At 53.5% G+C, this 13,732-nt stretch overlaps 2 protein-coding genes and 5 non-coding genes across 7 annotated transcripts; all 7 read right to left on the bottom strand.

The window, feature by feature from the left end:
* Positions 1-155: 155 nt before the first annotated feature.
* On the bottom strand, positions 156-10,961 carry DKC1 (dyskerin pseudouridine synthase 1). Its single transcript, XM_066559348.1, has 15 exons — positions 10,866-10,961; positions 10,638-10,699; positions 10,302-10,388; positions 9,678-9,769; positions 8,994-9,178; positions 8,464-8,528; positions 7,797-7,923; positions 6,671-6,801; positions 5,613-5,756; positions 5,071-5,191; positions 4,218-4,336; positions 3,107-3,210; positions 2,630-2,696; positions 1,860-2,018; positions 156-1,504 (listed from the first exon to the last, which is right to left on the bottom strand). The coding sequence occupies exons 1-15, from the start codon at positions 10,879-10,881 to the stop codon at positions 1,436-1,438; spliced, it is 1,548 nt and encodes a 515-aa protein (XP_066415445.1). The 5' UTR covers positions 10,882-10,961; the 3' UTR covers positions 156-1,435.
* LOC136562816 (small nucleolar RNA SNORD83) lies at positions 3,859-3,934 on the bottom strand. The gene has a single exon (XR_010784574.1). It is a non-coding gene; the product is annotated as a small nucleolar RNA SNORD83 (small nucleolar RNA).
* LOC136562818 (small nucleolar RNA SNORD17) lies at positions 4,589-4,834 on the bottom strand. The gene has a single exon (XR_010784576.1). It is a non-coding gene; the product is annotated as a small nucleolar RNA SNORD17 (small nucleolar RNA).
* On the bottom strand, positions 6,393-6,527 carry LOC136562823 (small nucleolar RNA SNORA36 family). Its single transcript, XR_010784581.1, has one exon. It is a non-coding gene; the product is annotated as a small nucleolar RNA SNORA36 family (small nucleolar RNA).
* On the bottom strand, positions 7,529-7,604 carry LOC136562820 (small nucleolar RNA SNORD83). The gene has a single exon (XR_010784578.1). It is a non-coding gene; the product is annotated as a small nucleolar RNA SNORD83 (small nucleolar RNA).
* On the bottom strand, positions 8,132-8,377 carry LOC136562817 (small nucleolar RNA SNORD17). The gene has a single exon (XR_010784575.1). It is a non-coding gene; the product is annotated as a small nucleolar RNA SNORD17 (small nucleolar RNA).
* Positions 10,962-12,200: 1,239 nt separating the features above from the next.
* LOC136562611 (40-kDa huntingtin-associated protein-like) lies at positions 12,201-13,528 on the bottom strand. Its single transcript, XM_066559542.1, has one exon. It carries the CDS (start codon positions 13,526-13,528, stop codon positions 12,461-12,463), a length of 1,068 nt encoding a protein of 355 aa, XP_066415639.1. The 3' UTR covers positions 12,201-12,460.
* Between the last annotated feature and the right edge of the window lie 204 nt (positions 13,529-13,732).

Here is a 13,732-nt window from a genome sequence, read left to right as displayed (position 1 = left end):
CTAACAAAGCAATGACAAAGGCTCATCAACATGACCTATGAACACTCCTCTGCCCCAGCACTTCTTCAGGAGAGGAGCAGAGGCTGGGTACGTGGTAAAATCTGCCCCATGAATGCCACTGACCTTTTGGGAGGAGCCAAAGGAGCAAGAAAATCACCTGTTCAAAACTGGAAGTTTTATTTATTTTTTTGTAAAAAAAGAGTAAATAAAAATGGACCTTTTTTTTTTTTCGTGCTCAGGTTGTTACACCCACCAGCTGCTGTCCCCTCTGCCTGCATCTCCAGCACTGGAGGGGAGGATAGACCATTAAGACTAAAGCAGTGCACGAGGTTAAACCAACAGTTAACAGAATCTCTGCAGGGATGAAACTCAGAACAAAACAGCCTGAGGTTTTTCCTCATTAAAAAGAACTCAATTCTGGCTCAGCACTGCCCCCTGTGACAGAGGAGACACCTTCTGCCCCCAGCAAGTAATTCCAGAAAGGTCAGCAATAGATTTTATCTGAAACCGTTCAAGCCCACACCCAATGCCCCTTGGCAGAGCTGCCTCTGACCAAGCTTTTCCTCAGGAGGACTCCAGTCCCAGCAGCATGAAGAACATGGTGGTCACCTCCTGCCCTCCAGCCTTCAGAGCACACTGGGCATCAGAACCAGGCAAGGCAACCAAAAGCTTTGCAGTCCAACAAAGGGACCAAGAAGAGCAAAGAGCCAGCAAAAGGGACACACTGCCCAGGTCACTGAGGCTGCTGGGCCTGGCCATCAGCACACCATGAACAAGCATGTCCTCGTGCTATAAGCAAAAAGGAGGAATTAAATTCTCTAATCATTTCATGATAAAGGTCAAAAAAGGAGTGAAAAAACAATCTGAGTGGACTATTTGCTCTCATTTAACTGAAGGTGAAGCCAAGCATGTGGCCAGATTAAAACAAAACGTAGTCCTTCAGAAATAACTGATCTGACTGTCCCCATGGAAACCCATTCACATGGGCTATGACAAAGCCACTCCTCCAGGAAGCAACACATTCTTTAACTGTCAGGTAACAGCCTCAGCCTTGGGAGAAAAGGAAGAAAGAGGCAGTACATGAGGGGGGAGAGATTATTCCAATTATTCCACCCTCACTCAGGTGAAAACAGAGACCAAGGAAGAGCCAGAAGCTCCAGTTTCCCTGAAGATACCACTTCTGTTGGCATCATGGTGCTCAGCTTTAGAGATCAATCCAGTGAGGGACAGTTGAGGCACCCTGCTCCTCTGGCAACCCTTAAAACAGGATGAAGAGGGGCACCTGAGCAGGGCAAACACCCACTCACTCATATAAACAGCAGCAAAGAACTTGAACCTGCTGGCTCCTCTGCCACACAGCCAGTCCTCTTCTCAAGGCCTAAAACTCCTCCTCCTTACACTGATGAGGTTGCCTGCTTTGGACACACCCAGCTGCTTAGTCCGAGCTCTCTTCTACCTCCTTGTGTTTCTTCTTCTTCTTCTTCTTGTTGCTGCTCTCACTGGTCTGTGGAGAGGACGGGAAGGTCAGGAAGCCATCAAAAAGGAATCCCCCACTGCTTATTTCAGGAAGAACAGCAAAGCAGTGCAGTCCCCGTGACACACCCCAGCACCATCCTCCCACAGGGACCCACAGCACAGAGGTGGCCTGGCAGGAACCCACCAACTGTCCTGGGCCACCTGCCCCATCTCCAACCACCAGTTCAGTTTAAAATGCACTCTAAACCATCCTCCTCTGCTTTGGAAAGCCTGGCACTCTGTGGTCACACACTGCAGGCTGCTGATGCATTAATCCTGGAGGTGATCAGGGACACACAGCAATCTCTACCATGTTGGGACCATTCCAGTACCCAATCACATACCCTCTCAATTTGTTCTCCCCCACTCTCAGCTGCCTCTTGGGCTTTCTTCTCTTTCTTCCTCTTTTTCTTTTCCTTTTTGCTCAGCTCCTCTGGTGGTGGGGTGGCAGGGGATGGAGGGGTCACAGCTTCCTCGTTTTCACTCTCCGAGTCTCTCTTTCTCTGTTGGGGGAACACATTGTAAGACACCAACATCTTCCAACAGAGCTCAGGTGAGGGGATAACTGACTGCCTGATTCAATACAGCTTCATTTAACAACAGGGTGACTCGCAGACTCTCCAGCATACACTGTCTAGCATTTGCTTCTGCCAGAAATGCCCCCTGTATTTTTCAGTGTTTCCTGTATCTCAAATATTAGTTTAAAACACTGCTGCACCTTTTCAAGGGCACGCAAAAGCCCTGAGTTAGGGAATTTTAGGTGCAACTCTTGCATGGACATTTCTGCAGCTCTTTGTAGTCTCCAAAAAGGTTCTCTGGCACAACAAATCTCTGTTGTGGCTCCATAAAATATATTTTCTTGTGCTGTGTTGAAGAACATGCCCAGGGCCAGTAGCTTGGTGTTTGAGCTGCAAATCATGCCCTGGGTGGTGGGAAATTGCTGCAGTCCCAGGCAGGGAACTGTGAATAGGCACTGACCTTGTGCCTAACAAAGGGCATGGAAAACCCTGGACTAAAAACCATCACTGGACCAAAATGCAGGTGCAAGGTGTGTGCAGATAATGGGAATAACAGGGGCATGAAAAAAGAGCCAGAGAGCACTGGCAATACTCACTTTTGCAGCCCTGTCCACCTCTGAAACAGCTTGGTGATCAGCAGCTGCTTCTTTCCTGGAAGTATCCCTGGAAGAAAAGATCCCAGTGTTGCACAGGACAGTCATTGCCTCATGCTGCTCTGGACTGTACAAATCCCTGTCCCCTCACAAGGGCTCTGTAACCACCCCAGGAGCTGGGGGGAAGTTGGTGTAGGGGAGACCTGCAGCCTGCACCAGGGCAAGCTGGGCTGGGCAACAACACAGCGTCCCCCTTTAATTTAGCAGACTGACTCCCTCTAAAACCACAGCAGGCTAAAAAGGGATAACTGTCTGCTCAAGGCCTTTCCTTCCAACACTGCCCAAGAGCAACACACTCCAAGAAATGCAACTGCATCCCCACAGACCAAGCTTAACACGATTCATGCACAAATAGCAGCATCCAGCCCAGCCCTTGGTCCCCTCTGAACAACCCTGTGGGAGCCACACATCAATACCCACCTGTAATCCACATATTCCATCTTCCAGGACTCTGGTGTGCTCTCATTGGGCTTTCCATGCTTGTCCAGCAGACCCTTCTGGATCATCATCTTCTTCTGACTGGCCTGAAAGCAAAGGGCAACAAGTCAAACTGCGGCTCCAGGTAGGGAAAATTCTCCCTCAAGCTAAAAGGAGGGAATCCAGCTACAAGCCAACAACTACAGCATTACCTTTTTACCATTGTTCCAAGGACCTTCAAACAAATGAGACTAAACATCCCCTGCACAGAAGCCTAAATCTCAGACAAGAGGCATCTTTATCAGTAAATAATGGCTAATTTGATGGGGGAGTCACAGCAACAGTAACACAACTGCACATCATGGGGTCTGGATCTTTGACCAGGTTTTTCCAGCCTAATGATCTGCAGCATTTGAGCTGGACCACTTGTCTGTGAGGTTTTGCAGAGGACTCCAAAATGCTTGAACTGTCCTGTATTACCCCACCTTTGCCATGAGACAAATAAATCAGCAGCCCCAAAGCTTTCACCTGAACCACAGGAATGGGGTGAGCAACTTGACACAGAGCTCTGAGTCCAACCTGCATCAGGCCAGCCTGGCTGCAGTTGAGCTACTACCACATGCCTGAGGTGGGAGAGGAAGCCAGCACTGGATGTTCCCACTGCTCCTCTCCTTCAGGCACAGTTTCATGTCTCACAGACAGTGTGCATTTAAGCAGTGTTGCACCAGAAAGAAGATCCTGCCCAGCCCCTCCAGAGCCATCAGCAATGGGTGATGGATGAAGGTCATCTTTGCACTGAGTGCTAATGCCATCCACTTCACATCATTTGGCTCTTCCCCAGAGGAGGGCTGGTGCTGTACAGATCTGAGGAGCCCATGCCTGAACACCAGCAGTGGCCCCCAGGCTCTTTTGGAGGGGAAAGCCTCACTCCCACCAGCACTGGGCTGCCACAGCCCTGGCACTGGGAACTGCCACCATCACAGCTCCAGGAGACCACAGCAGAATTACAGCAAGGCCCTGCAGAAGACACAGGCACAGCTGTGCCCAAGGGTCCCAGAGCCCCACACCCCAATGGCACCAAGTGCCCTGGGACTGAGCCCAGGCCCACACTCACCTTGGGGCCCAGCCCCCATTTCCGGGGGTAGGTGTCTCTCTCCATGATCACTCTCTTGATCTTTGCCACCACGCCGTGGTCACAGGTAGAAATGACTGCTGTGGTCATCAGGGCAATGGCTGCAGAAGCAGGCATGGAGGTCAGTAACTCCCAAAGAGCAGAACTGTGGCAGCCTGTTCTGCCTCTGTTAGCACAAAGATGACCAACACCCCCACCAGTGTCACCCCAAGGACTCACTGGCTGTCACACAACTTCTCTGAAGACCCTGGTTATGACTGGGCACCCTTTCAAGTCAAGCTGGCAGCTGCTGGAGTCCCTGTGCACTGATCTACCAGGAGGTGTGATGTGTGTGATGTGCCTGGTGGCAGCATGTGATCAGACAGCATCCCTCATCCCAGTGAGGCTGGAGCCCCCCAAAGAGGGGCTCCAACCCTGCCAGCACTGCTCCCCTCCTGCAGGCAGCCACCACACAGCACAGCAGCCCCCAGCAGGACACTGGGACACTGCAGGATGTCTGGAGGCTGCACAGCACCCAGAGCCTAGAACAGGAGCTGGGGTGCTGCAGGAGGGCAGCTCCACTGCACTCAGAGAATGGATAAACTGTGTCATCACCTCACACACAGCACACCTGAGCATCACACAGCTGCTGAACCCCTCACACCTGGCCCAGGACTGATGCAGCCACTGCTTCTTAACATCCTGCCCAAAGCCAGCTGCCTTGGGCCCACATTTTCCATTAGGAAGCACTAATTAAACCTTCTGCACACAGGAACTAATTTGTGGTGCCCTTACTGTCACACAGTCTGTTATTTCTGCAGTTTGCTGGACACAAGGAGAAGGAGGCATTCCATACCTAGGCAGATGGCTTCTCCTTTTGTGGTGATGACAACAATCTCCTGATTAAGCTCAATCCCATCCTCATACCTCAGAACACCAGGCAGCATGATCTTGGCTCCATAGCAAATGGCATTAACCTGAAAATGGAAGGAATGGGAGGGAAGGGCTTAGAAGCTATTATAAGAATCAAAGTACAAAATGTCTCTAATTTTTAGCTTCCCACTGTCATTACCATCCCAGCAATATCACCCTAAGTAACTAGGGATTTTGTCCACTAGATAAGACTTGGGAGCTTTGGAAGGAGAAAGGAAAGCACCCAAGCAACACAGCAAACAACAGGTGAGGCAGATCTCCCAAAACCATCAGCATCCTCCTCCTCAAGTGAGAAGAGCAGATCCTGTATTTAATTCATGGCTCCTGCATCTTAGTGCTGCTCTGGCAGGAACCCCATGAGGATCTACACAAGACACCACATGGCTGTGTGTTCTATCAGCTGCACAAGTCAGGGGGACACCTTGCAGTGTCTGTCTGTCCCCTGGCACTGCCTCAGGAACTCACTGCACTGTCTTTCATGACAAGCCTCTTGTGTGAAGTCAGCAGTTTCTCCAGGGGCAGGATGACCCTTCTCAGGTAGCTGTCGTCCTTGTTGTTGTCATACTGCCACTGGGCATCCAGCACGTCGTGCATGGTCACCATGTTGTCCTGCAAAGGCAAAACCCTTCTAAACTCTCCCACCAGCCACCAGTGAAGCATGCACAAGAGAACAGCTAAGTCCAACAGCAAATAGGGAGTGAAACCAGACACCCATCACAAGCATGAAAACACAATTTAAGATAGGAAAGAATACTTTCCATCAGCAGCTTGAGATCAGCCTGGCTTGAGCTGCCAGACTTGGACCTTCCTAATCTCAGGCAGCATTTGGATCTATGGTCTAAGGTCTGCCCGCATGAAACTCTTAAATATGACCTAACTTAAATTCCTGGGGCTCCTAGACAAAGGTTAGTGAGCAGAAGTCTAAATTAACCAGCTCTTTAATCTGTGACATGGAGTAAATTCTGAGTAAACTGTGAGCACCCAACACCTGGAATTCATAAATGACCCAGTGATTATAGCTGTGCTAAGAGCACAGATGGGTGGGCAAGCACTTGCACTCTGATACTGCTGCTTTGCAAAAAAATAAATTAGTTCTGGAGTTTGGACCAGCAGCAGGATCTGTCTATGACCAGAGTGAAAAGACTGTACAAGTGTCCAAGATCTCACAGGACTGCACCTCCCAGGCTCATTCCAATGAACCCCATTCCCTGAGCTGTTCACACACCTGAACTCATGGACACCGGGGTCTGTAGGCTGAGAAACACAGGTGACATAAAACAAACCTTCAGCCACCACAGTGCACTTCCCAGTCACTCACTGTCCCAAAGTTTAATTACCAGAACAGGAGCAACATCCTGAACTGAACTCAACACTTTGGTTACAGACCATCCACAGCAAGAGCTCTCACTGTCTGGGGGCTATTCCCAAACCTCCTCCTAACACTGCAGAGCTCACAGTCCCCAGGAGCTGCTGCAATTGTGACAATGTCAAAGGGGCTGGCTACATTTGAGGTGCCACTGTACCGTCTCTCCCAGGATGCCCGAGCGGACTCTGCGCAGCTCCTGCATCTGGCCCCCCACGCCCAGCAGCAGCCCCAGGTGCACACAGAGGGTTCTGATGTATGTGCCTGCTTCACAGCTCACCCAGAAGATACCTGAAAGGCAGGACAGGATAGAGAGACTTAGATGTTGTAGTGCGTTTTCTTTATTTGGCATATTCACTGTTTAATTTGTGGTTTTGCAATCGCTCTGTATTGTCCTCCCCCTGTCTTTAGAGTGGCACAAGCCCCCCACCCCCATTTTGTATCTTATGTTTCTAAAATTAGACTTGCTCCCTCGTTGTTATTCAGTTAAGTGTTGGTTTTTCTGTTTGTTACCTGGCCACTCCCTGCCAAGTTTCAACCCCCCCCTCATCCCAGCTGTCAACCCCTCCTGTCCCTACTCTTTTCCCCAGAACCCTCCTTACTCCTCCTTCCATTAAATGTCAATCCCTCCCTGAACCTACCCTTCCCTTTATAAACTTCCCCCTCAGTTTTGTATCCTTCAAAACCCCATTGGTTTACTTAAGCTGTTCTCCTCCCTTGAAACCCTCCATTGGTTTACACATTGTATTCCCTGCCATGTGTTCCTGTCTGCCCTCAGTTCAGGGTCCTGGCACCCTGGACTGGGGAGTTTTGCCATCCAATAAAGTCACCCCAGTTCCACCCCAGGGCCCGTGCTGCTGCCTTTTTGTTCCTCCACTGGTAGCTGGGATTCTGCAGAGCTCAAAAGGGGGGTCTGTTGCAGCCCTGTTATCACCCAGCTGGGACCTAGTGCACCATGACATTTAAGCAGAAAATAAACCACATCCTTCAAGAGAAGCTGTATGCCAACCCTTCCCAGAGCCATCAGCATGGGGTGATAGATGAAGGTCATCTTTGCCCTGAGAGCTAATGCCATCTAATTGACATCATTTGGCTCTTCTGTGAAGGGTGCAGCAGTACAAAAAGAGGTGGGATTTGCTTCCCAGCACACCAAAGCAATGCATGAAGCAGTTAGTGCTGGACAACGGGACAATTTAGATCTTAAGACACCTGCCAAAAGCAGCGCATTTCACAGAAAATTGTATCAGTTGGTTTTATAGGAAGAAGGCAGGAAAGCCCTGTTTTACCTAATCTTCTCTCAGGATCATACTCCACCAGCTTGCTCTCGTAGATGGTTCTGACTCTCAGCTGTCGTTTGACAGCAGCAATGAGGGGTGGCCGCTGGAACAGGGCACCTGTCAGGGTTTCTATGGCCTGAGGGAAGAAGAAGCAAGAGTTAACACTTGTGCCCTAATGCAGGAGCACCTTGGAGTCTTCAGCAACTGTGTCCACTTCCAAGAATGAGAAACCACAAGGTTTATCCTGATTTGCTGATGCCATATTTAATACAGCAAATCCAAGCCAATGATGTGGTCGAGATGCCAGTGAACACAGCCAGGATTTTTCCATTAGATGGCAGCATGTGATCAGACAGCATCCCTCGTCCCAGTGAGGCTGGAGCCCCCCAAAGAGGGGCTCCAACCCTGCCAGCACTGCTCCCCTCCTGCAGGCAGCCACCACACAACACAGCAGCCCCCAGCAGGACACTGGGACACTGCAGGATGTCTGGAGGCTGCACAGCACCCAGAGCCTAGAACAGGAGCTGGGGTGCTGCAGGAGGGCAGCTCCACTGCACTCAGAGAATGGATAAACTGTGTCATCACCTCACACACAGCACACCTGAGCTCCATTCCTGGCCTCTCATCTCCCACCAGTGCCCAGCACTCTGCATGGCTAAGAGCACGTGAGACTTACCCTGGCCAGCTGAGCCTCACTTTCAATGGCATTGTGCAGCCGAACAATTCCCACATACTCTTTGCCTGAAAGAATGACAAGAGCAGTCAGGAACGGCCACTGGCATTTGATGTTGACCTCAAGGTCCACCCTGCTTAACAGCCACATGTCCCCAGAACCCTGAAATCCTACCACCTCATCTAGGAAATGGGCATGGTTTATTACAGAGTTGGTTTTTCTTCCAGGGAAATAAATCTAAGCTGTACTTATTTCTTCTCTGGACTAGTAGAGGCTTAAGCCCTAAGTTCAACTGGTACATCAAACCATGTCAGAGGTGTTTTCACTGACTTGTAACAGCCCAAGCACCAGAGAATCATGAAAAAAATACCTGAGACAACATGGATGTGTGCTCAGTGGCTTGGAATAATCCTTAATGTCAAGGCACTGAAGACCAAGACTGGCCTTTTGAAGTTTGAGAACCCTCCATTTTGTCTCCTAAAGCACTTCACACATCCCCAGTCACTGCAAATGGTCCTGAGCATGGAACAAACCTGCACTCTGCTGAGACTTGACCAGCCGTGTGGCCCTCTCGATGCACACAATGAGGCAGCCTGTCACCTTGGGGTCCAGGGTGCCACTGTGCCCCGTCTTCTCCACTCGCAGGATGCGCCGGATCCACGCCACCACCTCGTGGGAGGATGGGTTGGAGGGCTTGTCCAGGTTAATAAAGCCAGACCTGGGGTGCAAAATGGCAGGGAATGGGAGATAAGCATCAGGGCAGACATGGCAACAGTGCAGGAACTTTGAGATACTGTCCTGGCTGCAAAGAAATGCATTTTTATACAGCCAGATAAGCAACGAGCTCTCAGTAAGCTCACACTGACCTGCTCCATGCACAACAGGTGATATAATCCACAGGCAAGGGATTCTCCCCTGCACTTATAAAAAACCCCCAAATTCTAAGAACTCCAAGCAGTTTCAAAGCCCAGCAGGCCAAGGGACTTTTCTGAAGACACCAGAGAATTCCTTAGGTGGTCTGCATGTTAATCCACAGACCTGCCACAACCCCAGAATAAAGAAAACTTTACAGGGAGAGATTGGATTTTTAAACATTTACTGATTCTGGCAAGGCACTGAGTGAAGAAGAAAGGTACAAGGGGAATCCAGATCGAATATATTTTGAAGGTATTAACTGTGCAAGAAAAATAAACCACTCTGGCCAGTATTGCACTCACCTAACATAGTCAGAAATTTCTCTCTTCAGGGGATTAGCACCGGAAGGAAGAGGTGTGTAGTGTGCTGTCCTCACATTTAACTTGTCAAAGTTCTACAAAATCCAAGCAAAGTTACAAGTCTTTTTAAGCTCCCTTGATTTCAGTGTTGCTGTGCTGCAGTACATCTCCCCACATACACCAGGTCTGATTTGTACATTTAAGTGACAGAGCCACATCCAAAATGAAAATGACCCAACAATGAAACCACGATATTATTTTACAAAAATAGAAAAAAATTAGAAATCCTGGACTGAAAGAGATGGGAAAGCAGCACAATATATGCATTGACAATGCAGGACAAACCGAACATTCCCCAGAAACTGAGCAGAAGCAACCTGGAAGCCTACACACACCACAGGCCATGATCAGACCCAAATTAAGAACTAAAGAAATACGACGGGATCTTTCCAAGGCACTGAAAACTCACTAAACTTAAACGACACCGCTAGAGAGACATTGTAACGCGATTTCTGGCGGCGGAGCACCACGTGCGCCGCTCCCCGCAGCGGGGTTACACCTGCAGGGGCACAGGACAAAAGCAGCGGGAACTCGGGCGGGCCACGAGGTCGAGCAAAGCCGCCCTACCTTCAGCAGCAAGGGCCACTGCGACGTGTCCAGCTGGGCCACGCGGGACTCGGGCTTGATCAGAAAGTCCTCGGTGTGCTGGATGTCCTGGGGGGGGCGAAGTTAAGCGGCATCAGAGAGGGGGAAGCCGGCGCTCCCGCCTCCCTCTCCACGTGGCCCGGGAGGCTCCGCTGGCTCCACGCGGGGCGGCCGCGCTCCCGCCGGGACGGAGCGGGGAGAGCCCGTCCCGGCCCTACCCACGGTACCCGTGGGGGGAGCCCCACGGATGGGGCTGGGGGAGCCCCACGGCACCCCGAGCACGGCCCGATCCATCCCCCCATTCCTCCCCGCGCTCACCGCTACATCATCATCGGCGAGCGCCCGCTTCTCCTTCTTCCGCCGCTTCTTCACGCTGGAACCTGCGGGAGCGACACGCCGGGAGTGAGCGGCGGCAGGGCCGGGAGAGCAGAGGGACAAAGGGGCAAAGGCCCAGGGGGGCAAAGCCGCCCGCAGAGCCTCCCCCGAGCGGCGCCGCACCGGCCCCGAGCCCTCCCCGCGCCCCCGCCGGTCCCCACCGCTGCGCACCGTCCCCGTCCGCCATGGCCGCGCCGCGTGCTGGCCCCGCCGCTCGGATCGCGCCGCACCGACCGCCCCGGCCCGCCCCGTCCCGCCGGGCCCCGCGCTCCGCGTCACCGGCACCGCCCGCCCGCGCCGCGCCCCTTCCGCCGCCTTCGGACCGCCCCCGGGGCCATCCGCCCCCGGCACCACCGCGGGCACACAGCCACAGTTTCGCCGGCTGGAATTCAAAAAGGACGCGGACATTAAGAGTTTCGCCGCGTGGGTTTTTAGTTTTGCCTCTCGGCCTGGCGCATCCACGGCTAGCTTAGCCATAAAATAGCATCCAGTTCGAGTCTTTCTCAACTTCCATTTTATCTTGTCAAAAGAGGGTTGCGGTAGTTAAGGCTTCTTAAAATTAGCAGCGTCTCTGTTTGCGTTTCTGAGAGGAAAATAGCAAGTTCTTCGCTATTTAAGTGTGGAAGATGAAAAACACTTGAAAAACAAACACTGGAAAAGCCTTTGAAAAAACTGCTGTCTCTAGACCCAAATATTAAAATCAGATATAATACCACTGTTTAACAGAATTACCTCTAACCTCTGGCTTCTCTTCCAGGTGTACAAATGGGATTGCCTTCTTTCCAAAAGCCTCAGCCTCTGCAGGGTCTTTGGAAGTGCTGGCTGAGAGTGTTTGTTTCACTCACCAGTAGCTGGGTACCCTGGAACTGCTCTTTATCCCCCCAACACACACACCTGGGGCACCTCCAGCCTCCAGGATAAAGCCTGCCCTGCCTGAGGCTGTGTATTTGTATTGATGGAATTTAGCAAAGCCTGTACCCAACAGCTGAATGCACCAAAGATAGCCCAAAGACCCAAAAGACAAGGTCTTTTCTCTAAAGATCAGCTGCCTTCACCTAAAGGTCCCAAGAAGCAGAGAGCAAGAGATCGAAGAGCCCGACAGCAGACGGATAACAGCCGAAAAGAACTGAACAATGGCCCACATTCCAAGAACTCGTGTATCTTCATCACCTCCACCATTAATTCCCTTCCCAAATTCCCTCAGACGAAGTGGATTTGCCACAGTGCAGGCTCAGTTCCCTGGGTTAACAACTGCCACAGTGACTGGAGTCAAGCCACCACCACCCCAGGAACCACTTGCAGGAACCACTTGGAGTGACCAACTCCTTTCATCCACCACAAAACTCAGGGCCTTGTGCTGGCTGCAGTGTCAGTTGTTTTCAGGAAGGGGAAAAAAATGAAAACCTTATTTTTATACGGAGGTTTCTTTGTTTGATTGATTTTTTAGAAAAAGCACCTCTAATAACATTTGATTCATAGATACCCAAATCCTCCAACACATGCAAATTGCAGACAGTCTTTTAATGAACAGCTTACTTCTGTCCTGAAATGGCCTTTCTGCTCTAGGCTTACACTTTTTCCAAGCACGACAACTTTCAGTACATACAGTGAGCAGTTTACTATGACAGAAGGCAAACGTGTAGATGAACGCATTCTCTCACCAACCATTACTTCAACTCGTATTAAAAATAAATAACGGAATAACAGAGTCTATGCTGGCACCGGCTGAAGCGACCAGTCCGACCTGTCCCCGCGGGCGGCGGTGCTCAGAGCCCCTGTCCGGCGGGGCTCAGCATCTCCTGCAGCACCAGGTGCAGCAGATGGTTCTGCTCGGCGCTCAGCAGCGGCCACAGCTCGGCCTGCAGCGCCTTCAGCGCCTCCGCGTCCTTCTCCTGGCACGCCAGCACTGCCGACTGTAGCAGCAGGAACAGCTCTGCCGGCAGGTAGCTGGCGGCCGGCGGCAGCCCCCCGCCCGTCCCGGAGCCGCTCCCGGTGCCCGCTCCGCCGTCGGGGGCCTCCCAGCAGTACTGCTCCAGCGTGCGGGCGTGCTCGGGCAGCAGCTTGGCGGGCGGCGGCTGCAGCAGGAGCAGCAGCAGCACCCGCGACACCTCGCAGCGCGCCAGCACGTCCAGGAAGGCGCCGCCGGGCGCGGCCCCGGTCCCGGCCGCACCGCCCAGCCCGGCCCCGGCCAGCGCCTGCGCCCGCGTCAGCGCGGCCAGCGCCCCGGCGTAGTCGCGGGCCAGTAGCAGGCAGGAGGCGCGCTCGGCCAGGCAGCGCAGGGCCTGCAGCGGCAGCCGCGCCGCCGTCAGCAGCTCCGCCGCCCGCTGCAGGGGCGCGGCGGCGCGGGCGGGCTGTCCCGTGTCGCGGAGCGCCGCCGCCAGCTCCAGGCACGGCCCGGCCGCCAGCGCGGGCTGCCCCCGCTCCAGGTGCAGGCGGGCGGCGAAGGCCCCGCAGCTCTGCGCCGCCGCCACGTGCTCGCCGAAGCCGCCGCGCAAGCCCAGGCGCTGCCGCAGGTCCCGCTCCTGGCGCAGGAAGAGCCGCGCGGCCTCGGCCAGCGCGGCCGCCTCTGCGGGGCCGTGGAAGAGGCTCTGGGCGCAGCGCGCCACGGCCAGCTGGCACCAGGCGGCGTAGGGCAGGCTCTCCTGGGCGCGCAGCTCCCGCGCCAGCGCCGCGAACTGCTCCGCCGCCTCCGCCACGTTCGGCTTCCGCAGGAACCGCCGCCGAAGCTTGGCCGACACCAGACGGTACCGCGACAGGAAATCGCCGTCGCCGCCGAGCCCCGGCCCGGAGCCGCCCGCCCCGCCGGGGCCGGAGCCGCCGCCCGCCGACAGCATCGCGGGCCCAGCGCGGAACTGACGCGCCGCGCCCGGCCGCGCTCCGCCGCACTCCGCCGGCCAATCAGCGCCCGCTCCGCGCCGCCGGCCAATCAGCGCCCGCGCCGGCGTCTCGTGGACAGGGGGGCGTGGTGAGGGCGCGGCTACTGCGGACAGCGCGTCCCAGCTGACACCGTCCACGGTGGGCGCGGCTATGAGGCACAG

Source organism: Molothrus aeneus, chromosome 14 (assembly GCF_037042795.1).
Source record: "Molothrus aeneus isolate 106 chromosome 14, BPBGC_Maene_1.0, whole genome shotgun sequence".
In the NCBI taxonomy this organism is placed as follows: Eukaryota; Metazoa; Chordata; class Aves; order Passeriformes; family Icteridae; genus Molothrus; species Molothrus aeneus.
Note: the sequence above shows the minus strand (reverse complement) of the source record. Positions and strands in the feature narration are given on the sequence as shown.